The 24255-nt window shown below is 39.1% G+C and overlaps 1 protein-coding gene across 1 annotated transcript in view; it reads left to right on the forward strand.

Moving 5' to 3' along the window:
* pex14 (peroxisomal biogenesis factor 14) overlaps positions 1-24255 on the forward strand; it is a 170793-nt gene that overhangs the window by 90985 nt on the left and 55553 nt on the right. Inside the window, exon 4 of the mRNA XM_067970080.1 lies at positions 10464-10583. Coding sequence (XP_067826181.1) covers positions 10464-10583 — 120 coding nt within the window. The remainder of the gene's footprint in view (positions 1-10463; positions 10584-24255) is intronic.

A 24255-nucleotide genomic window follows, 5' to 3' on the forward strand; every position in this document is an offset into this window, starting at 1 on the left:
GGATGTTCACAGAGCCGCCTCCTCCTAGTTGTTTAATTGTCCACCACCATTGATGACTGGATGTGGAAGAACTGCAGAGCTTTGATCTGATCCGTTCGTTGTGGGATCGCTTAGCTCTGTCTATAGCATACTGCTTCCGCTGTTTAGCATGCATGTGGTCCTGTGTTGTAACTTCACCAGTTCGGCACCCTCATTTTTAGGTACGCCTGGTGCTGCTCCTGGCATGCTCTTCTACACTCCTTATTGAACCAGGGTTGATCCCCTGGCTTGTTGGTAATGGTAGAGTGAGAGATATGCCGGGCCATGAGGTTACAGATTGCGGTGGAATACAATTCTTCTGCTGCTGATGGCCCACGGTGCCTCATGGATGCCCAGTTGTGAGCTGCTAGATCTGTTCTGAATCTATCCCATTTAGGTTGGTGGTAGAGCCTCACAACATCATGGACGGTGTCCTCGGTGTGAAGACGGGACTTCATCTCCACAAGGACTGTGCAGTGGTCACTCCTACCAATACTGCCATGGACGGATACATCTGTGACAGGTAGATTGGTGAAGTAGGTTTTTCCCTCATATTTGTTCTCTCACCACCTGATGCAGGCCCAGTCTGGCAGCTATGTCCTTCAGGACTCAGCCAGCTTGGTCACTAGTGGTGCTACCGAGCCACTCTTGGTGATGGACATTGAAGTCCCCTACCCAGAGTACATTCTGTGCCCTTGCTACTCTGTGCTTCCTCCAAGTGGTGCTCAACATGGAGGAGCACTGATTCATCAGCTGAGGGAGGGCGGTAGGTAGTAATCAGCAGAAGGTTTCCTTGCCCATGTTTGACCTGATGCCATGAGACTTCATGGGATCCGGAGTCAATGTTGAGGATTCCCAGGGCCACTCTGGAGGGTCTGTCCTCCAGAGTGGCCCTGGGAATCCTCAACAGGGATGGTGATGGAAGAGTCTGGGACGTTGGCTGAAAGGTATTATTTTGTGAGTATGGCTATGTCAGGCTGTTGCTTGACTAGCCAATGGGACAGCTCTCCCAATTTTGGCACAAGCCCCCAGATGTTAATGAGGAGGACTTTGCAGGGTCGACTGGGCTTGGTTTGCCTTTGTCGTGTCTGGTGCCTAGTGACCCGATGCTGGGTGGTCCATCTGGTTTTATTCTTATTATGTCTTTTTGTAGCGGGATTGCACAACTGAGTGGCTTGTTAGACCATTTCAGAGGGCAGTTAAGAATCAACCACATTGCTGTGGGTCTGGAGTCACATATAGGCCAGACCGCAAGTTGTTGTTGGAGAGCATAATGTATTGCAAAGGGAGATAATACTAAGTTGCCCCCACTTGCAGGGGTGGCGACAGTAATAGGAAAGAGCACCCAGTGTTGAATGAACCTTGTTTTTTCTATTCTGTTGATTTTTAATTTCACTTTACACTTTAGCCTCATTTGTAATTGATGCTTGTATGTGTAAAGTAAATGGTATGATGTGCCATGTTTATGTGTAACGTATGCAATATGCATTTAATAAATTTATAATTTCCCAAATAATTGCATGTAAGCGTATCCTACTCATGATTCTACCTTCAGTGATGTGAATGAAGTTCTCCTTCCCTGTCCTAAATTCTTGCTTGTGAAGTTGTAACTCACCAAAGGATTTTTAAAAAGTTGCTTTATGGAGGCAGAAGTAGGGGATTGGGTAATAATAGAATTTAAGAGCAAAAAGGGCAAGAGAAAGAGGAAATTACAAGTGTAATGGGTAATTTAGTTTGACAGATTTAGGTATCTATTGGACGAGACTTGTCTGAAATATATTACAAATGAGAAATATCCTATAAAGTTGTCTTAAAGCTATTCTACTTGTGAAAATAAAAATCAATTGGTTAAAAAAAGGTTTAACATTTTATGTTACACCACATTACACTGAGTTACCAATGTCCTTTGACTATCCCTATCATACTGTGCAGAAAATTCTAAAATGTTGTAATCACAGAATTAATATACCTTTTTAGGACTATTTCTCTAAGTGGGAGATTTTAAAAAAAAAGACTGCTTTTTGTTGCATTTGTGAAATATTTGAAAGTTTTAGCTTGTATGAATGCTTTTACTGGGAGAATTTTCCTGATACTATTCTTTCACTGTCCATTCTTATAAGCAAGATTATAGCTTGATTGTCATTCTGGTTGATGCTAGGTACAAATAGGTTTGTGTTTCTACCGAGTAAATTCTGTGCATAAAGGACTTGGGAATGCTGTCCTGGATTCCCCTTTAGTTGGTAAGGGTCCCTGATTCTTCAGATTGGTGTAAAAATATATTTATTAATTTGTAGTTGCCCTGAATAATATTTTAAATAAGATTTTTTTCAATTTGGTAATAAAATATAATTATATTGGGCAAACATTGGCCCATTTGATGATTTAACGAATGACAGGATTTTTCTTAGTCAAAAATCAATTTTCTCAGTACAAATGAAAATAATTGAAAATCTTTGTATACAATTGGAGTTTAAAATTCATATTATATATTGCAGCAAAACAAGCACAGTCATTAAATTAAAGATGCAATATCCCTTCTTGCATCCTCTAATAGATAGATATATATTAGTATATGTCTATCTATCAATCCTGGATGAAGGAGACCTGTGCATTAATGTTGTTTAATTTTTAAATGCCCTTTGAGTTGAAGCATAGAATCATAGAATTTTACAATATAGAAGGAGGCCGTTTGGCCCATCGGGCCTGTGCCAACTCTCTACTTAGTGCCATTCCAGTGCCCTTTCCCCATAGATTTGCGATTTTTTTTCTTTTTTGAAATATAAATGCAAGTTCTTTCCTTTCTTTTAACTATTTATCCGCTTCCATTTTAAGAAGTTGTAATAGATTTTGCTTCTCCCATTATTTCTGGTGGGGCATTTCATGTTCTATCAATCCTCTGCACAAAAAAATGTCTCGTATGTTTAAAAAAAATTGTTTTCTGAAGCCAAAAACATCCAAACTTTCCAGGGAGGTTTAGTAGCAGTCCTGAGAAAAGCCTTTTAAATGCACATTGAAGTCCAAAATTGACTTGTGAAGCGAACGGATAAGAGGAGATGCCACTCAAAGGACCGGGACCTCTGCTAACTTGCTACTTGTCCATTGTTAATGTTTCTGGTTGTGTCTAAGGTGCCAGATGGTGTGCCTTGCGATGGCATAATAGACCACATTAGTGAGAGACATATCTTGCAAAGCAAAGTGAACTTCCTAATGGCTAATGTGGAGCCGTATTGATAATCACATGTGCACCCTACCAAAGGAGAGCATTATGGGAGGAAAGAGTAGAAAGGGCATAAACCTGGAACTAAAATAGAGGGAATACTGTAATTGTAAAGGTTTTTGCAGAAAATGAATTTCAAATTGACTTTTGAATTTGTCAAAGATTGCAAATTTCTTCCTCAATCCATTCAAGATAAGTACAGTAAGGAGTATTGTCTTAAACCTTGTGTGTTACACAAATCTCACAGATTAATAACGCTTGTGACTATAGATGCTGGATTGGATGGGGTTAATACTGTATTGTGTAACACTATGTTGCTAATTTAAAAAAAACTTTGTGGGAATGGAATAAGGAAAGAAAATAGAGCAATAAATTCTTTGTTTTGCAATTTTTCCCCCTTTTAAATAAATACTGATCAGGTTTATGTTTGAAGACAATAGAAAGTGTGTATATATAGCTGTTGCGTATGCAGTTTGCAGTATTTATGACTGTAATACCAAGGTGTCACAACTGTAATTTCATGCCCCGGTGAGAAGAACAAGGTCACAGAATACCTCAATTCTGCATCTGGTGATACAGGCGACCATAAACAGAGCCTTTAACATATCAGCAGCTAAAATAATGCAGTATAATGAACTGCAGAATTGCTTTGTATTAAAGAGACGGCATCCATTTTGTTAGGCTGTATTGGTTAGATTTAATACCTATAGTAAAATTATCTTTTTATGCCTTGGCCTTGAAACAAAGTCCTATTTATTCTTAGCACTTCTTGTGCTGACCTCCCCAACATTGCATTTTTGTGCTGATGTTCAGTCAAGTTTTGTTTTTGTGTTTATAACCATCAGACATATTAATAAAGTACAACAGAGTCTTTTGTTATAGAAAAATATATCTGAACAAAAAAAGCTATTTGATTTTGTTCAAACTTGTTTGAAGTGTATTCACCCCCAGAGTTGGTTACTTTCTAATAGTGCTGCAGAGTAAAACTTCCAATTCAGAAGAAGTTTTGTCCTTTACATGTGTTTTTTTGTTGCTGCTATTAGAAAATGCTACTTGTTCCTTGGAGCAATTTTGTGTTCTCCAGCCTGCATTTCTCCTTTAGACCTGTGAAACTAACAGGATGTGGAATGATCAATATCTTTGAGATATTTACTTTCAAGGCCTTCTGAAGTGGTAATTTAATTATAATGTACACTCACTGCAGAGCTTCTTAGCAACTTTCAGTGGATTATTTCCCAGTTAAAGCTCTCTTCCTGCCATATGACTGTATTTTGTCATGCCACCTCCAGCCATGTGGAGGAATGATTTGAATACACATGTAATGTTGGCCTCAAACTGCCGAAGCAACAAACAGAATACTCCTTGCTACAACATTAAAGGAAGAACTTGCATTTATACGGCACTGTATCACATCTTCAAAGTGCTTCGCATTCAGTGAATTACCTTTTGAACTTTAGACGTTGCTGTTGTAAAGGCAAATGTGGCAACCATTTTGTGCACAGCTAGATCCCACACCAGCAAATGAGACGAAAGATAGTTAATGTTTTTCTTAAGTCAGAAATGACGGGAAAATATATATATTGTGTTGTGTTCCTGGTTTGGGTTTCTGATTAGTTTAATCTCAGCAGAGCCCCTCAAGTATGTCACAGCCGGCTAGCAGACTTTCACTAAAGTTTAATTCTATATTGTACATTACCAGATGTGTGGTGCTAAATTATTCTGTTGAAGGAATCGGGTTGTGGTATTTAGAGGACTATCATCATGCTCTTTAAATCCTAGCTAATGGGCACTTTCACTTAGATAACCTTGTGTGTGATTTTTTTTTCCCATCAGTTTTTAGCTAGGCTGCTTTATAGAAAACATAGGGGTAAAACCTGACCTAGTGTCCTTTTTACCCTGCAGCAAGGGTTTCTCCTGTTGGCTGAGTTGCTTTTGCATTTGATGTTATGCATATCAGACTAACCCCTTGGGTATTAACAGTATTTAAGGGAGTGCTTAACTAACAGAATAGTTTATGGGCTGTTTACTAGGGAAGATATTTTAAATTTGAGGTTGGGGGGGGGGGGGGGAATTCCCAGTTGTTGCATTCATTTTTCTTACAGTTGTTTCTTCAGAGATGAATTTTTATTGTAGAAATCTACTTGCTGACTATTGTACCTTTAATAATAGGGCCTGAATGCTCTGGCTGAATCATGTTGTTCAATGCTGAACTGAACTTCAAACCTCAGCCCACCATCAAGATAGGCTACTTCTGTAATATTGTCTGGCTCCACCTCTACCTCGATCTTAAAGCTGCTCTGCCCCTCAACCACTCCCCCTCCCCCTCCCCCTCCCCCCGCCCCTTTAAAGTGTCTTGGCGCGTTTTGGCACATAAAAGTCGCTCTGCAAGTGCAAGTTGTCATCGAGTCTAAAATAACCTAATTTGATTGGGAGGAAATGAATGTGAGGGAGACTTCAAGAGCAGATCTGAGACTGAGAAATGGACAGTAACATCATTGAGAAACAGACACTCAGGTTGTCCAGAAATAGAGAAGGACTAAAACCACCATCAAATTATCAATATTAGTATCTTCAGTACTTTATCATTTTAGAGGCAATAAATCTGGAAATTACAGTAGCTTGTTCAGTTCTGGTTAACACTGCCTGAAAGGTGGATTTTGTCATATCTGTTTAAATGAATTGTAAAGTGAAATGAGAAAGTCAATTTTCCGAGTGGTGCAGTGCCTTAGTGCTTCAGGTTGAAGTTTTAATGGATGCTATTGAGTGAATTTGTGAGAGTTAAGTGTTTATAGTGCATTATAAATATTTTCAGAATAAATAGGCGATACATGATAGGTAGCAATGGGATGCAGAGTTTATACCACAAAGACCAGCAAAGAGCAAAGACCCTATTAGCTCGATAGTGATGAAGTTCATGCCCATTATTTCTACCTTAATGTAAGTGCTTAATGGGTATACTAAATACTAGCCTACCTCACTTATTTGAAGGTCCGATGACCTGCTACCATGAATACTCTTAAGTCAAGCCCTGATAAATACAATGAAAAATAGTTTTTTTTTTAATTTTAAAGAACATTTCCCTTTTCTTCTAGGCTTTTGCCTTCCTGGTACCTCCATTGGCTGAAAGGGTGCAGTGACCAGGGGCTAATTTAAGACTTCGGGCAATGCCACTCCATGATGAGTTTAAAAAGAGATGAAACCTCCTATCCCAGAGGTGGAATAATTTGCTACTGTGAATGAACGACTCCACTGAGTGGTCTGGCAGATAGTAGGTATCTAGGTGGGTTCAAACATGAAACCGTCAAAAATGAGAAATATTTTGGTCCTATCTTACATGGTAGAGACTTTGGAAGAGCACAACCTTGTTCTGTAGGAAAGGTGACTGATGTTGAACTAGAATCCTAACTCACTTAACATCTACTGAGGGGAGCACAAGATTGCCTCTTTTTTTTTAATAAAAAAGCTCTTTCTATGAGGCATTTTGGTGACAACTGAGGGAAATCTTAACCATCAGGTGGCTGCAAGGCCCATGAGAAACTCTGGTTAAGGAGAGATTAGCTTACTTTTGAGTTTATGTTAGTTAAAAAGTGGGATTAACTGAGAAAGGGGCAGGGGGGGAACTCGTAGCACTATGACATAAGCTGGGAATTTTTAGTATGCAGGGAGATTTTATCAAGTGCATGAACAAAAGATATAAAATCCTCCATTGTCGGTGGTCACGTGGATTTTATTGATGTATCTGCATCTGGTAATAAACGTATCTGCAGGTAGCAGCAAAAATCTCTGCTTCAATTTGAAAATATCTTTGGAAAAAAGTCACAAGACATGGCCTTTCCTTCCTCTGATACTTAGAGGTGTGTAGAGCTTGCCTTGCCCTCTGTGAAAATCCTGAGCTATTGTTGGAGGGGAGAGGAAACATTGGGGTTGAATCATAGGGATGGATTTTCCCCCGGGTGGATTTCAGGTCGGTCCATTTTGAGAGCCGTGCCTCATTAGAATCTGGACAACGGGCTGCGGCCGGAGGTTGAGTGCGCCAGGGAAGCCTGACCGGCCTCTGGGCCGACAGCAGTTAGATCCTTGGGGCGGGCAGCCCAATGTCTGTCTGGAGTGGGGGTGGGAGCCTGAGCGGCAGTGGCCCAGGCTGGTTTTGTGCATCCAGGAGGAGCACTCCTGTTCCCGGCCTCTCAAAACTACAGAAATTCACCTTTGGGATCATGCATGGCACATGCTCTGCCTAGTTCACTCCAAAAATGACCTTTGAGGTCCCTTGTATGTCATTGGACCCTGAATGTCGTATTAAATGGCCCTACTGCCTGACTCGGGGCCGCTCTGGCCAGCCAGAGGTAGGAGCGGGGGAGCACTGCCACAGTCACAGTAACGGCAGCAATGGGGCGGTAGGTCAGTGCCCATCATTTTCCGAGCGCTATCGTCCTGTTGCCACTGGGCAGGAGGCCTGAAAATTCACCCCATAGAGTCAAGTTAGTAGTTAGATTTAGCAGAATTTGGAAAGAAGAATGGCATGCCTACCTAAACTATGTTGTAGTATAAGCGAATAAACTTGAGTCTATAGAGATGGAAAGGTTACGAATGGCTAATGGTTTGTATCATTCCTGTTCCATCCCTTCCCATTAATAGTTCAAGCAGAAATCCACTCTACCATCTGGGCCAGTCAATAATAAAGGCAGATATGTTATCCCTTCCCTGGCATTTTTGAAGCTCGAGGCATCCGGTTAGGGTCTCACCGATTGAGGAAAAATGAATGACCTGTGGTTAAATTCCATGAAGTTGGTGGAGGAGTTTTTGAGAACATCTGGCCTAACTTCCTGACTTTGCAATCAGTAGCAAGCTAAATTGCCCTCCTTTGCTTCTCGTTCTGTCACGGTTTCAGAAGTGCTTATATAGATTTTCTATGTCAGGCAGCATCAACAGTGCACAGCTGGAATGACTAGCAAGGAGGGTACTCATAAAATGTATGGATTCTGTGCTATATTTAAAAAAAAACATTGATAGTGATGTGCTCCCCTGCTCCAGCACTGTCATATTTTGTTGCCATTAATACTGTGCCGGACTAGTAGAGAACATTCCTATCAGCTGCTGTTCTGCTCTTCAATTTCTAATGGGGAAGGTGATGGTAAAATCTAAATACTGATGGCATCAAAGCAAAAGCATCCTAAAGTTGGACAAGTAAATATTTACTTATATGAAAAGTAAGAAAAATGTGAGCTGTAGAATCATCAATTTTTTTGGAGAGAGGGAGAAAGGAAGAGAATTTTGATGTACTAGTTCAATTCAGATTTAGGACTCTTTTCTCTTCTCCCCCCACCCAACGGATAGTCCTAATACAAGTAATGATGCATATGGTGTTATAAGAAAGTTGGAAAAAGTTTGCACAGCTTGGAAAGTTTAAATTAAAATACAGTATTCAAACCTAGTTTGCTGATCCTTGTTTTCAAACTAAAAACACATAACATACAGGACAAACACTAAAGTTAGCAAGATTGTAATGAAAGATTCATTGTGCCATCATTGTTGCAGGAGTTAAACAATTTACTTAATTGAAATTTCAACGTTGAATAGTATGAATTTCATACAAAATACAGAATTAATAAAACAAATGTAAAATATCTCATTGTAGGTTGTTATTGGATGATGCAAGTTGTATGGATACTTTTTCATTCAGTGCTATTAGTTCTGTATTAATGCTTATAAAGTAGTAATATAAAATCAGTATGTTTAAAACTATTTGGAACTTGAACTTTTAGATTTTTGACAAATTTGCATTTATTTCTGTGGCAAAATATATTGGGGAATGTTTCAAGCCACCACCTGGGATTTTCAGCCAGTCTTCTTTCTCGCTTTCTGATCTATTTTCCTGTGCCTTTTCCCCCTGGGTTTACTTTCTGTCATATAACTGTATTATATTGGACTTCTATTTTGATAATTTTGTGCTAAATAAGATATGATAAATTATAATTCAATATATTCTTTCAAATCCTACTGTGCATAGTTATATTGTAATGTGAATACAGTTAGTTCCCAGTAATCGGCTGGATTATCAGTCTCTACATTCATAATGGTTATGCCACAATTGTCGATCCTTCAGCATGGATGTTCATCATGGATCACAGAGCACGTTGCCTGTTGGTGTCTGCCATAGTACCTATCAACGAGAAACTTGAAACGAGGGAGAGAACGGAAGAAACAGCTCCACTGTACAAATTACATTAAAAAACTAATGCTTTTAAGGCTGTGATATTATCTCAGGGTTCTGAGAAATGCATGATCTCTGTAAATAATTAGGATGCGTTCTTGTTCTCGTGTATAGTTCTATGCTGTGTATATAATATAAATTCCTATCACAGCTGTTGTGGTTTCTGCACTCATTGATGAGATTGCAGTCTTCTAATCACTTCCAGGTATCTATTATTTCTGTTAAAAGATTTAGGAACATTCTGATTTATTCCAATAATCTTACATTCATTTTAATTCTGCACTTCATTTATGCAAATTGCCAGATGAGGTTGAGATGAAATATGTGAAATACAATGTGCTGTGCTTATATTAATGCTGTGCTGACTTAGGCAACCCAGTCTCTAAAACTCCTGAGTGTTGGGCTGTCAACTCGGTGACTTTGTGTCTGCTGGTATTCATGTGGGCTTGCCCTACATGGTAAATCTGCCAGTTGTAGCCTTGTTATATGGGTGAGGTAGAAAAAATGGTTGGGGTGGGACCCATTCTTGTATTTATTTGATTCCCTGCTGCTTGCCTCTATTTATCTCAAGGAGTGGAATGCTACAGCTAATTTAAAAATGATTGGTAGCAGGATGGAACAAATTAGCTGAAATATCAAAATTAATATTTAATGATTAAACTTGTTTTAGTTTTTGAATACTCAAAAGCGCTTGGATTTTCAAAACATTAAAAACTTCTCACTCTTTATTTGAGTACTATAGTAATAAATATAATGATGTCAGGTTTTAAATTATTGTTTCAGTCGAAGATTATGTCACTCCTTTATCAGTGAGGGTCCTGCATCCCTCAATCAATCATTGCATTGGCGTACAAATAATAAGTTGGAATATCGTGTCATGAGAAATACTTGATTTCCAAAAATAATTAGGACAATTTATTTCTGTTGCCATTTATAGTTCTGTGTGCAAGATCAGTATTTGCCTTAAAATAATAATGAATCTGTGTAAGGTTAAGATTTTAAAATTTTTCTCCATAGGACTAACCGATGAAGAAATTGAGATAGCTCTACAGCAGTCGAGCACTGCCACTGATGAAGTAGCGCCTGCAACCCAACAGCAGTTGGTACAGCCTTCACACCTTGCTGCTGTACCATACAGTACGTATTCTCAAATACATTGATGGTCGACTGATCCACCATGGAGATGAGTGGGCTATGCATTTGATAAGTAGGAAGTGTGATCATGTTATTAACGTACATATCGGATTTAAATGCGGTTTTGTTATGGATTTACATATTAGAATCTAAAGTACATTACCATGTCCTGTACCTTACAGACTAATTTAATTTTAACCCTCAGACTGATGGCAGCAAGGAAATTACCACCTTTCTGCATCAGACATTTAAGTTTTCAGCTTGCACATATGCTGAAACAATTCCTAATATTACTATTTGGGTCAGGAATTACAGTAATATGGTGGCATTGCTCACAGTGAATAGGAGGAAGCACTGTTTTATATCTTCTAGTTGTATGACTAATTCTCTACAAATAACCTGGAGATTTCCTCAATTTATTATACTTTTGCCTATATACTTCAGGCATTAAGTCATTGCTATTAAGAGTAGCATGATTTACAGTTTCATAGGAAAGATGTGACACTTCGAGATGTGACAGACTGCACTTGACACAAAACCTTAACCTTCTAAAGCTAAAGTAAATACTTAAGCTCTTCTGCATATCCCATCTTCCTTTTTCTCTCAATTCTCTCCTCTTCCTTTCTCACTCTTATTTTTATTACTAACTAATATAGCCTAGTCTAACTGTTCTATAATTTTAAAAAAAACTTTTAAACACTGTTCCTTTTCTGGATCACACCATCTGTTTTGAAGGTGGGATCCACAAAAGCATAGCCCAAATTGTAAAGATTGACATGATGTACCAGGTCAGTTTTATTATGCTATTTTAAGCAACAAAGCAGAAAACGCTACTCAATGAAAGAACTATTTTGTTGACAGGCTGAATTCATTCATGAATCTTTCATGATTATTTATGTAATAAAATCTTTATCAAAAATGCTCTAATTAGCTACCTTTTAATCTCTACTATATTCTGTTTTTAACAAGTACAAGTACACAAGCTACTAAAAGTTAGTTGTATGGAAACCACTGTGAGGCTCTTGTGGATCAGAGATGCTCTTTTGGCAACATACAAAAAGTTATTTAACAAATGTTATTCAGGGGTTTGTATTACCGCACCTGCTCTATAAAATCATATTGGGACTGAGTGCTGTACCAGACCAAGTAGGACTGAAAAATGAAACTGTTTTCAGTTGCAATGATTTAATCATCTCTGTCAAATGATTTGGTCCACCACTCTCTGTTTAAGCCATAGTACTCCACAGTTGTCCTATAATTAAATTTTTCACATGTGCAGTTAAGAACTAAAGAACTCTACCTCGTACCACTCATAATGAAGCTCCTAAAGTTTGTATAGCTGTGGCAAGTTTTAGGAACATTAAGTTTGTGTATATCAATGTCAGAAGCATTTAATATTGGAGAAGTTGCTAAACACTGTAGCGTTATACTGATAAAATATAGAATAAGGTGCAGTGTGTCTTTCTGAAGTAATGGAGAGGATTGATGAGGGTAGTGGGTTGATGTTGTGTATATGGACTTTCAAAAGGCATTTGATAAAGTACCACATAATAGACTTATTAGAAAAATTAAAGCCCATGGGATTGAAGGAACAGTAGCAGCGTGGATACAAAATTGGCTTAGGGACAGAAAGCAGAGAGTAATGGTGAACGGTTGTTTTTTAGACTGGGGGGAAGCATATAACGGTGTTCCCCAGGGGTCGGTATTAGGACCACTGCTCTTTTTGATATATATTAATGATCTGGACTTGGGTATAGAAGGTATCATTTCAAAGTTTGCAGATGACACAAAACTCGGAAATGTAGTAAACAATGTGGACGATAGTAACAGACTTCAGGAGGACGTAGACAGACTGGTGAAATGGGCAGACACATGGCAGATGAAATTTAACGCAGAGAAGTGTGAAGTGATACATTTTGGTAGGAAGAATGAGGAGAGGCAATAAAAACTAAATGGTACAATTTTAAAGTTGTGCAGACCTGGGGGTGCACATACACAAATCTTTAAAGGTGGCAGGACAAGTTGAGAAGGCTGTTTAAAAAAGCATATGGGATCCTGGGCTTTAGTACAGAAGCAAGGAAGTTATGCTAAACCTTTATAAAACACTGGTTAGGCCTCAGCTGGAATACTGTGTTCAATCCTGGGCATCGCACTGTAGGAAGGCGGTCAAGGCCTCAGAGAAGGTGCAGAAGAGATTTACTAGAATGGTACCAGGGATGTGGGACTTCAGTTATGTGGAGAGACTGGAGAAGCTAGGGTTGTTCTCCATGGAGCAGAGAAGGTTAAGAGGAGATTTGATAGAAGTGTTCAAAGTCATGAAAGGTTTTGATAGAGTAAATAAGGAGAAACTGTTTCCAGTGGCAGGAGGGTTGGTAACCAGAGGACACAGATTTAAGGTGATTGGCAAAAGAACCAGAGGTGACATGAGGAAACATTTTTTTACACAGCAAGTTGTTATGATCTGGAATGCACTGCCTGAAAGTAGAGTGGAAGCAGATTCAATAGTAATTTTCAAAAGGGAATTGGATGAATACTTGAGGGGAAAATATTTACAGGGCTTTGGGGAAAGAGCAGGGGAGTGGGACTAATTGGATAGATCTTACAAAGAACAGGCACAGGTACGATGGGCCGAATGACCTCTTCCTGTGCTGTACCATACTATGATTACTTGGATAAATGAGCCATCTCAAATTCCGAAATTAAATTATCACCTGCTCTTTACCCACTTAGTAATGTAGGTAAGTGAGAAAAATGGCTGATAACAATATTCTATAATTATTGTAACCATCACATTTATATCATTCTCAGTACAGCTATTTATTGATTTAGTACATTCAAACAAAATGAAATAGAAATCCATGTCAACTCTGCATCTAAATCTAAGATTTTGTTTATGCTGTCTATGCTACCCATCTTCACTAACACTTTTAGAAACACCGGACGTGTGTACACACACACCTTATGCTTACAAAACCCCCCATCTTCCTTCTCCCATATGGTGTTAACTATCTAAAAATCAAAGTGCATGTTAGTCTATTTTTATCATATCGATCTAAAACGGGACCTGACTGACCAAATCAAAGGAGTGTGCATTCCGCTCATCCTGACTTTATGACCCACCAATATCGTGAAGTATTTTACATTGAAGCCATTTTATTTATTTTGTTTATTTCTCCCTCCTTTTATTGTTCAACCTGTGCATACAAATAGAAATTTTCTCCATCCCACAAGGAGAGGAGGGGGAATCATTTTCCAGGAATACGTTTGTTTGGATTTTCACACATTAGGTGAGTCTCCCACAGTTCAGCCGACTCTCAGCCTCATTTGAAGTGGATCATCCATTCCTTTTGTTTATTGAGATCAGACTTCTTATGCATGAGAGCCACTAGTTTTCAAATTGTTCAGAGTGCTGCAGAGCTGCCTTTCTTGTATTGGAGACCAGTAATTCACCCGCTGGTGTCTCCTGACCTCTCGTGATTTTAGCAAATCAGGCCTTTCAAAGCTTGATCCAGGGCTCAGATTCTAAAAATCTCTGGAGAGGAATCCTGACCACCAGAATGTCAAATGTGATTTGAACCAACACATTGCGAAATTGAATCCCAATTTCGCAAAGACCAGCTTCAACTCCCAGGTCAGAGAGTCGAATACTGGCAAGGAGCATTTGGGACACCTTCTTTTGAATGCAAGTCAAGAGCTGTTCTGCGAGTGCCTACACAACTGGGTAGAAGATGTCGGAATCCCAAAGATTTATGGAACTACTTTCGAAATCAGTCAAAAAGGTGCAGCATGGACTTGGGTGGGCTTCCAGACTGGCATTCACTGTCTGTTAGTATGCCAACCAGATGACCAGCATCAGTCACTGAGGTGCAACCCAATCTCCAGACTTCCCTCTGGATTGTTGCTGGCAGCATGAACAATAGATCAGCCAAAAACTGGGAGATTACTTTGCCTCCACTACGCAACTCTCAATTTTGGTCAAGACAGATATACAGGCATTAGAACCTGTGAGGTGCCCTTTTACAATGAACTACAACTCAACTTTTCATCTGCACTGGTGCATTGAAGCCAGTATGTGGCCAAGACGCACAAGTGCCAGACCCAGTCATTGATCCAGGAGCCACCAATAAGAGATAGAGTCATAGAGTCATACAGCACGGATAGAGGCCCTTCGGCCCATCGTGTCCGCGCCGGCCATCAGCCCTGTCTACTCTAATCCCATTTTTAATAAGAGACCTTATTAAAAATACTTTCATCTCCATGTTGTATAGCTTGGAATAGTTTATGCAGAATATTGCCCTCCTGACCCATGGAATCCTGACTCCTGGCAGCCATTAACCCAATTTCAACATTGATAGTCAATGTTAGGAAGATCTCATTTAACACTTCAAAGGCTAGTGTACCAGCTGAAGATAGCTGATCCTTTGAAGGAGGGCCTGCAAAGTTTATCTGCTTCTTGGAAGAAGAAAAGGACAAGTGTATGATGCTGAGGAGTTATACTTTCAAGAAGGTCAACAGGCCTCCCACAGAAACATGAAGTGCCAAAATGTAAAGCCCACCACTATACTAGTAGGATAGGAACCAACAGGGAATAGTAGTACCCATTCCATTGGTACAATGATCATCTTGTGGCCAGTATGTGCAGGGTTCCCACTGTTATCCTGATCTTATTTCGTGTTTTATTATCTATATATTATAGGGAACAAATCATACTTTAGCCAATACACTTTACAGTTCAGCAACACACTTGTGTGATATTCTTAATTCAGAACTTCTAATTGCTCACACCACTACCACCACCTGTAATCATCAGTACTTCACCCTCCTATTATACACACAACTCCAATTTAGAAGGACTAAATCTATATTGTGGGGATTCTTTTTGTAACAGCTAATGGACATATAATCCAAAAAATTCACAAGACACAGTTCTGCTTTAGTGAAGTCCTAGTGACAACATTGGTTCCACTAGCGACTATCTATATGGCAGCTACCTGGAGCAATTTTATGCTTGTTTTAAAGCATTACTGTCTTGATCTATCTGCTCGGGAGGATGTGTCTCAATATTGTGGTACTCTAGGCTATCCTGAAAATGCATGTCTTCAGAGACCTGCTTCCAGTATTTTAGTACTAATGGTATACTTCCTTATTCATGTGTGGAGGTTGAATGGATGAGGAAGTGTGGTGGATTACTTACTCTAGATGGACTCTAACTCCTGGAGTAAAGTTCAACTTCTGCAGTCAAAGATTCTTCCTGGGTAACTCTTCCTCTTTCTGACTTGTATGGCTTGAAGTACTTTCTTTGATGTCTATGCTTTTGAAGTTTGCATACTATATTTCATGTTTAACCACATATTGTGGTGCATGTTGGTTTAATCACTTGATCTTGTTTGCACTGAAATTGGACTGGAATGTTTTGGCACTCTCAAGTATCCCTTCTCATTGCATCTATAGACAAAGAAATGAGGATCTGCTCAGAATGATGCTGAGAGTTAAAATAGCCACAGGAAAATAATCTAACGTGCATAAATGAAAATTTAAACAGTGTGCCCAAGAGATTTTTTCCCTGATGGAATTCCTGTTTATATGTAGACGCATTAAAAGAGTGAACAAGACTCTAGTTAAGTAATCAACCTTTATATAATCCATATTTTGATACCGCCCTGCGACGAATGAATCCTCTTTGATTATCTAGTTTATCTGATCAGTTGAAACACCAAAATTAGTATTTAGATTGCCAAATATTGCTGATTATTTGAAGTGTATTTAGAAACTCTTTTTCTCTTTTGGTACCCATACCTAATTTATAGCAAGTTTAGTTGACCTTGTATACTAATGATAAATGGGTCACCAGAGAATTCTCACCATATTGTTCACAAATGAGACCTTAAATAGTTTTCAAAGACAAAAGTACTGTCAGAATGCTACTTTGAGTTTGGGCATATTATGCTCATTGGAGTATGAAAAGTTTAATCAGATCGAGCCATTCAAGGCTTTTGTGTGCTTTAAGGGTCCCCTATTTAATAAAAAAAATTCTTTAGTATGTCTTAAATTTACTTTTCGCTAATTTAAATGTCCTGTGATCCTACTTTGAAGTAATATTCTAGATAAACTATTTAAACTTTATATACTTCTGTAAGGTCCTCCCAGCCTTTTGTCTGGACTATATTCCTTGAGCTTCTATAATCTTTTCTCATACCTTATCCCTTTTACACTTGGAATCATTCTTGCTCTTCTCTGTGCCCTCTCCAATGCATGCAAGTCTTTTGTAGCATGCTAACCAAAACTGAACACTGGCACTCTACTATTCTAACTATACATACCAACAATCTATTGGCTTTTTTAACTGCCTTGCCATATTGTCTCAACATTAGCAGTAATGTGTTTATTACCACTCCTAGGTCCATTTCTCAATCTCACTGTGCTAATTCCATTCATTGTGTACTTGTGCCACACATTTTTCCTCTCAATGTGTAATACTTTACATTCATTATTGAGTCTCATTAGCTATTTGTCTGACCATTTACATAACCTAAAAGCTTCTACAAATGATTAACTGTATTCTCTGCCCTACTGCTCTTTTTATTTTAGTGTCTTCTACAAATTTGACAAGCTTAAACTTGATTTTGGCATCATTTGTTTATGTAGATTAAAAGCCTTGGAGCTCCAGGTACCTCTAGCACTCTTCTGCACTCCCTCCCGCCCCAAACTGACATTTAAACTCTCACTGGTACTTTATTTCCTATTTTAAACTCATTTAGTTTACCTAGCCTGATTGACAGGAGCATGGCCTAGGAATACTGCGTTATGCTGTTACCTGAATGACTTTACAACTTGTAAGGACACCTGCATTTTGTTTTCCTCAGATCAGAATTTGCTGCCGCTACTCTCTTGCTCCCAGACCAGACAGCATGGCACACTGACTATAACCCTTCCTTTCACTGGCAAGAAAGCTCTTCCATGAAATAGAATTTTCTAGCTATAAATTGCTTATTGCTGGTTGGTATCTTAGAGGTTACAGATTCTCTTCAAAAGCCTATGGAGTATTAATGAGTTTTTGAGCAGTCTCACTTTCATTACTGATTCAGAGTACCCCAAAAACCATTTAACTGGGCATTCATCTCACTGGCTTCTGTGAGACTTTGCTGGGCACAAGTCGGCTGCCATGATTGCCTACAAAATAAGTGACTACACTTCAAAAGTATATCAGTGGCTACGAAGCAGCTTGGGACGTCTCAAAGCTCTTCAAGTCCAACTAGTTACTTTTTGAAAAGCCCTTCCTGTTGTTTAGGTAAATGCAGCACCCAATTTTTGCATTCACCAAGTAAATGAGATGAACGACTGGTTTAATTTATTTTTTTGGTAGTGATAATTGAAGGTAGGATGTTGGCCAGCACTCCCTGCACATCTTCCAATAGAACCATGGGATCATTTACATTCACTTAAACAGGTAAACGGGGTTTAATGTCTCATCTCAACTCTCACTGAAGTTGCAGCCTAGCTTATGTACTCAAGTCCTGGTGGGGCTTGAATCCACAATCTTCTGTCTCTGAGGCAAGAATGCTGCTAATTGAGCCAAACTGAAATAAGAATGTCAATATTAATTTGTGGATTTATAGAAATTAACTGATCTAGCCCAGACGTACTATGCTATTCCAGTCAAAACATGTTCACAGCTATAATACCTGTACTTTTTTTTAAACAGTAATTATTCTCATTTTCAGTTGGTTGAAATCTTTTTGTTAAAAATACCGAACTGTTTCTAACTCAACTTATTAAATTGTGCAATTTCTCTGTTTCAGCAGAAATCCAATAATTTGTCTTATCTACAATTACTAACAACTGATTGTCATCCTTCTAACCACACCTCTGTCTGACTGCAAATAGCATGTTTTGCCCTGTCTACAACTGTGTTTGTTCAAGTTTTACATTTGTACTACTGAATATCTTTTACAGCTGTGCAAAAGTGACTTTTCTATAATTAACTTTGTAGTGGATTAACACACTGTCCTTTCACCTTTGGAGCATTTGAATCCAGTCTAGACTGATGGGATGACAGTCTGCCAGCTACAAGGAAACATATATTCATTCTTAGCCCAGTTTAGTGGCTATGGTCCACAGCACAAAATTTCATAAATTTGGCCCAACTTAGTAATCTCATTCAGAGAGTCCATGAACTGGTATGGGGAATGCAGAAATTCACACTAGTGCAATGTTAGTGGCCATCTGATACGCATTTATATTACAGAACTGCTTCCATTGTTGCCAGATCTGCTCCACTTATTCCATGGGCAGATTCGTCAACAGTGGAAGAATTGTTGCCCTGCAGCAGGTTTATCTCTGCATTGACCCATCACCAGACTAAAATCTGTATACCTGACCTCAGGGCCAATGTTTCTATTTGCCACTAGCAGTGCACAGTGCTTGAAGGCACAAGCATCTGGTGTCGGTATATTTACTTGACAGAGTTGCTGTCAGAGACAACCCTTTAAAGTAAATGGGTTCTGACTTTAGAGTTAGAGTGTGATGTTGGGGCAATTGATAAACTAGTGGGATTTTTTTTTCAGTCAAAATTGTGCTTGCAGTCTATATTTTCCTCCCAACAAGCACTTTAAGCAGGTGAATGTTTCAGATCACCACAATTGATAAGTTTGTGTTTGGTAAAATTGAGCATGTGTGCAATTTTGTAAAAATGACTTGCACGTGAAATAGATGCAACGCGAGTATTCCAAATTTGTAAAATTCGTTTTATTTGGGAAGCCTTTCAAATCCATTTCACAAGCCCAGTTTGAGAGTTTTCTGTGTACAGAGTGATCTGGTAAAAAGATTTTTTTTTTAAAGGGTCTGAACAATGGCAAGCAGGTTTATGTGTAAGATAACACTTGGATTAAATCTGTGATTCGTAAGATTGTAGCCGCAGTATGTTGTCCGGATTAGTGAGATTTTAAAAAAACAAAATAAAGGAAAGAGAAAAAAATCTTTCTTTTGTAAGCCCACCTCATGCCTTGGATCAGTCAGTAACTGAGAAAGCAGGCAACCTACTCTCAAGCATTTACTGATGCTACTCTGTAGCTGGCAACTAGGAGGTGTACAAGAGCAACTTGAAGTGAACCAGGCTGGACAAGATCAATATCTCACTGTGTTGGAAATGGACCTGATGCAAACACACGTCCTGTTTCACCAGGTTGCTTTAATCGGTACGGAAAAGTGTCACTGTCAAACAGGTTGTGATGCTGCAGATGTTTAGAACTTTACTGCCTAGTCAACAAAGAGATGCTTTAGGCAGGAGGTGAATGAGCTCCTTACTTTTTATCACTACTTTTGGGAGACAATAGCTTTGCTACCAGAGATGCGTTGCTTGAGAAAAGGTGTAAAGGATGTTTTCTTGTGATTAATCCAGAAAAGCAAGACTTTGCACGAATTGAAAATAAAATTGATGAATAGCTCCTGAATTATTTGTAGCTGTAATTTATTACACAAGATATTATTTTCTGGCATGTGATTATTTACTAGCTGTCGCACACAGCTTGTCGATACAAGTATTTTTACCTAAAGCATAAGAGTCCTAAATTAAATTCCACAAGAAAATGCTAGTTGCAAGATATGTGTGCTTCAAAACCAGTTTAGTGGCTTTTTTAATTAGTATAAGTTAGGAATATTCGTAAACAGACTAATTATAACAATTTCCCAGACATTGCCATGGGGTGTGTATCTTGCGGGTTAACTAGTTATTTGATTAAGTGGGTAGAAACGACCAATTATTTCGAGACTAATTTGCTTTAAATTTTGCAGAGTATTTTTTTGTACACACACACACACACACACACACACACCCTCTGACGTGTGCTGCTTCTGTCCAGCCCCAGGATTACTGCGATTCCCTGTCCTGGTCCATTCGCATGGCAAGGGGTCAGTCCTAGTGCAGGCACGTTCCCTGGCAGGCCTAGTGCTGGGAGTAGGGTCAGGAATTCTAGGAAGCAGCTGCTGGCCGCTCAGATCAGGACTTCTGGCTGTTGATGGAGGACGGCAGCCAGGAGGTCTCCATTGGAGTGAAATATCTTCGGGAGCACGGGCGGAGGTGTGGAGAAGAAAGAAGGTGGTCTGCCTGCAATTCTTTGGTAGGAGCTTGAGGCCGGCCATTGCATTATGTTTTGTAGGCGCCCTTGACCTGGGGTGCTTAGCAAGTGAGTGATCTGGGAAATGAAGCGGGATGCCAGGCATGTCTACTGCCACCTACTTAATTGGTCTGCAGCTGCAGGCTAAAGTCCATCCCCCCAGCAAAGTCCTGTAAATCGCAGGGGCAGCGACCAAACGATCTTGGCATCCCTCCTCCCCTTTTTTCCTGACCTTTGTGTGGGGGACTGAGCATTCCCCAGGGGCAAAGGTCAGGAAAATCTATTTTCTTGAACTTTCCAGTAGGATAGGATAATGGACACGGCCAAATATTAGGGCAGCGCACAGATGCAATTCTCCCCCTTTTCCTTCAAAACTTGTCTGTTTGCTATTTCAACCAGGCTCTTTTGGCGAGAAGCATTTAATAAAAATAAGATGGTTGGGTGGGAAGGTATGGCCAAGTTTCCCTTCTGCTCCCGGCATTCAGTTGAAGAGCAAAATTGATGAGGGATGGGGATAAATCTTCTGCCAAGCCTGACAGTTAGGGCCTAGTACCTCCAACACTGGCTAAAGATGGGGAGCAAATTGATTTTACAGAATGGGGCAGAGGAAGATATAAAATCTTTCATCCAGTAAAAACACAGAAATATGTGCAGGATACTTCAATTTTCCTCCTCTGGTCATTCATCATAAAATGGTAAATTGTGGAATAGCATTTTATACTGACGATCGTATTACTTGTTTTATTTCGCAATTGTGAAAGGCCCTGTAATTTATGAATGAGACAGGTGGATTGGAATATCTCTTCTTGTGAACGAAAGCTTAGACCAGTGGAGAATTTTCTATTTAGTTATTTGGACCAGATTTTAAAATCTTCTGTAGTAATAGTTTATCAATTGGATCATTTGGTGATCAATGAATTAACTGATTTAATGAACAGAACTGCGGCCTGGTAGCACAAGTGGTAAGAGTGTTGGACTCCCATTTAGAGTTTTTTTTAAAAAAGAAGCCTTCGTTCGCATTCAACCTTCTACCTAACAAAATGGATCAATAACAATAGAAGATCTCATGTTAAAGAAATTAGCCAAGTGATCTATCTTGCCTTATAGATCATCTCTCCTGACAAATGTACTGATGAAGCTGTAAAGAAGCCAAGACTGTCCCAACAACAACTTGCATTTATATAGCGCCTTTAACATAGTAAAACGTCCCAGGTGCTTCACAGGAGCGTGATCAAACAAAATTTGACACCGAGCCACATGAGATATTAGTACAGGTGACCAAAAGCTTGGTCAAAGCCGTAGGTTTTAAGGAGCATCTTAAAGGGGGAGAGAGGTGGAGAGGTTTAGGGAGGGAATTTCAGAGCGCAGGGCCTAGGCAGCTGAAGGCACGGCCACCAATGGTGGAACGATTAAAATCGGGGATGCGCAAGAGGCTAGAATCTAAGTAGAGGGAGGTTGTGGCTTAGAGGCAGAAAGTAAGAGAACAAAACGTTGATAAAATATCAGCAGAGAATTGAGTCTGTTGATTGGTGTAATGGCCGAGCCAGTACAGTTAGGATACAAAGTACTGTCTGTGCATTTGATTTGATTGTTTGGATTGTGTTCTGCAGAAGATTAATATCATGCAGACATTTCAATAGCAGTTCTATTTAGTTTTAGTAGCTGAACAATTGATATGGAATGAAAACAACCTCGAAGCAGTGGTCTGTTTATTGAGCAACACACTGAATGCACATTTAATTAGGAATTTGTACCAATTCTATGTTTTAATGTATCTTAAAATCTGATCAATCATTAGTGATGTGTAGAATATTTGATCCAAAATGAGTCCATTTCGAATAGCCCTACAGATTGAAAAATCTAAATTTAGACTATTAGACTTTGGTATCAAAATGACCATGGAGTAAAATTTTGCAGCTACATTGGAGCATGTAGTGCTTTTGCTTTTGCGTTTACTGTATATGACTTTATAACTTGGAGTTTTCAGAGACTCAATGCATGCTCTTTATGATTATGAATATTTATGATTTTTTTTCTGGTAAGCTGCAGGTTCTAATCAAGAAAGTAGTTATATTATGATAATCATAAAACATAATTAACGTAATAGCCCACTGTTGGAGGATGCTTGTGGTGCCGTGTTAACCCCTGGAGAACTTTCTACTGGAATAAAACACGTACAGTGGGGTTAAAATTCTCCAGTTGATCATAGAATGTTGCAAATGAAAAAAACACTGTTGTTTCACCCTTTTCTCTAATTTGCTTTGTGTTAGTAATTAGAAACCTACAGAAAATAATTTTGGCAGTTATAGAGTAGAAGCCTCTTAACGGAACACCTCCCATGGTGAGCAAAACACTCTATCCAGTTATTCTTATTAAAGAAGCCCTATTAAAAGTATATGTGCCAGTTTTGATTGGCAGTAATGCATCCTGGAACAGTCCAAGATCTAAAATCATTATTCTATCAGTAACAGTGGGTTTAAAGTCGATGATGAAAGGAGTAAACGTAACCCATTGAGTCAATTGTATGGTGACACCCCAGAAGGTTATGCAAAATCTTCTGTTATCAATCATACACTTACTTCATCTGTTTATGAAAACCCAATCAGTATTCATTTCAAAGGTCTGAAAGGGTTGTACTACTTGGTTAACGACATGCAAATTAAACTGACTATTGTTTCATTTCTTTTTAAGTCTTAACGTCTTTGAAACCAGTACTGAATCAGTATCTGAACCTTTAAAGCAGCAATCCCAAACTAAGCTGTTTCTCTAAAGTAGGATTTTCTCATTGAAATCTATGTCGAATTTGTACATAAATATGTATTTAACGATTTGGTCATTATCTGACATAGACTCTTTTCAAATATTTGTGCATTAGTTTGACAGTAGTAAGAGAACTATGATGGTTGTTCCCTGACGTGATGATGTAAAATGGGAATATTTCATGGACAGTATATTTTGTGAGACTCGAGTCCTTGAATTAAATGCAAAAATATATTTCCCCACTATCGGAGCATAGGAGATGCAGAGTATTGGGATCCTCTAGAATGAACAACTAAAGTAATTCTGTCTTGAATGGAATTCAGGCACAGGTGGCTTCCACCATGGAGAGTGGCCAAATTGCTGGTGCAGGCCCTCTGGGGTAATGGTAGAGCAGCATGCCTGAAGGAGTTGATTCCCTTTACAAATGTATTCGTGCTCTGGCTGATTCAATAAGAAACCATTTTTCTCCCCACAGGGGAATAAGCTAGGCCAACACTGCCAGTGAATCTGCAGGGAGCCACTTGAGAATTCCCCCATTAGGCTGCAGATAGTTAAGGATAAGACTCCCTCCCCAGGGCAGGGGACACATTGGAAGAGGATTAAGATGGTAATGTTCTACCCAAGGGTGGTTTGCTAAGCCAAAGTTCCAAATTTATGGAAGCATTTAATGTGTAGGTGATCAAGGCCTCAATGTGCTCATTGCAGAAACCGCAGATCCAGGATTCGAGTCCACCAGATCTTGAATAAACTGCAAGAAGTAACTTTTGTGCCTGTTTTCCTATGGGTTGTTAACACAGGGGTTT

The sequence above is a fragment of the Heptranchias perlo genome, chromosome 32, assembly GCF_035084215.1.
Source record: "Heptranchias perlo isolate sHepPer1 chromosome 32, sHepPer1.hap1, whole genome shotgun sequence".
NCBI lineage: Eukaryota > Metazoa > Chordata > Chondrichthyes > Hexanchiformes > Hexanchidae > Heptranchias > Heptranchias perlo.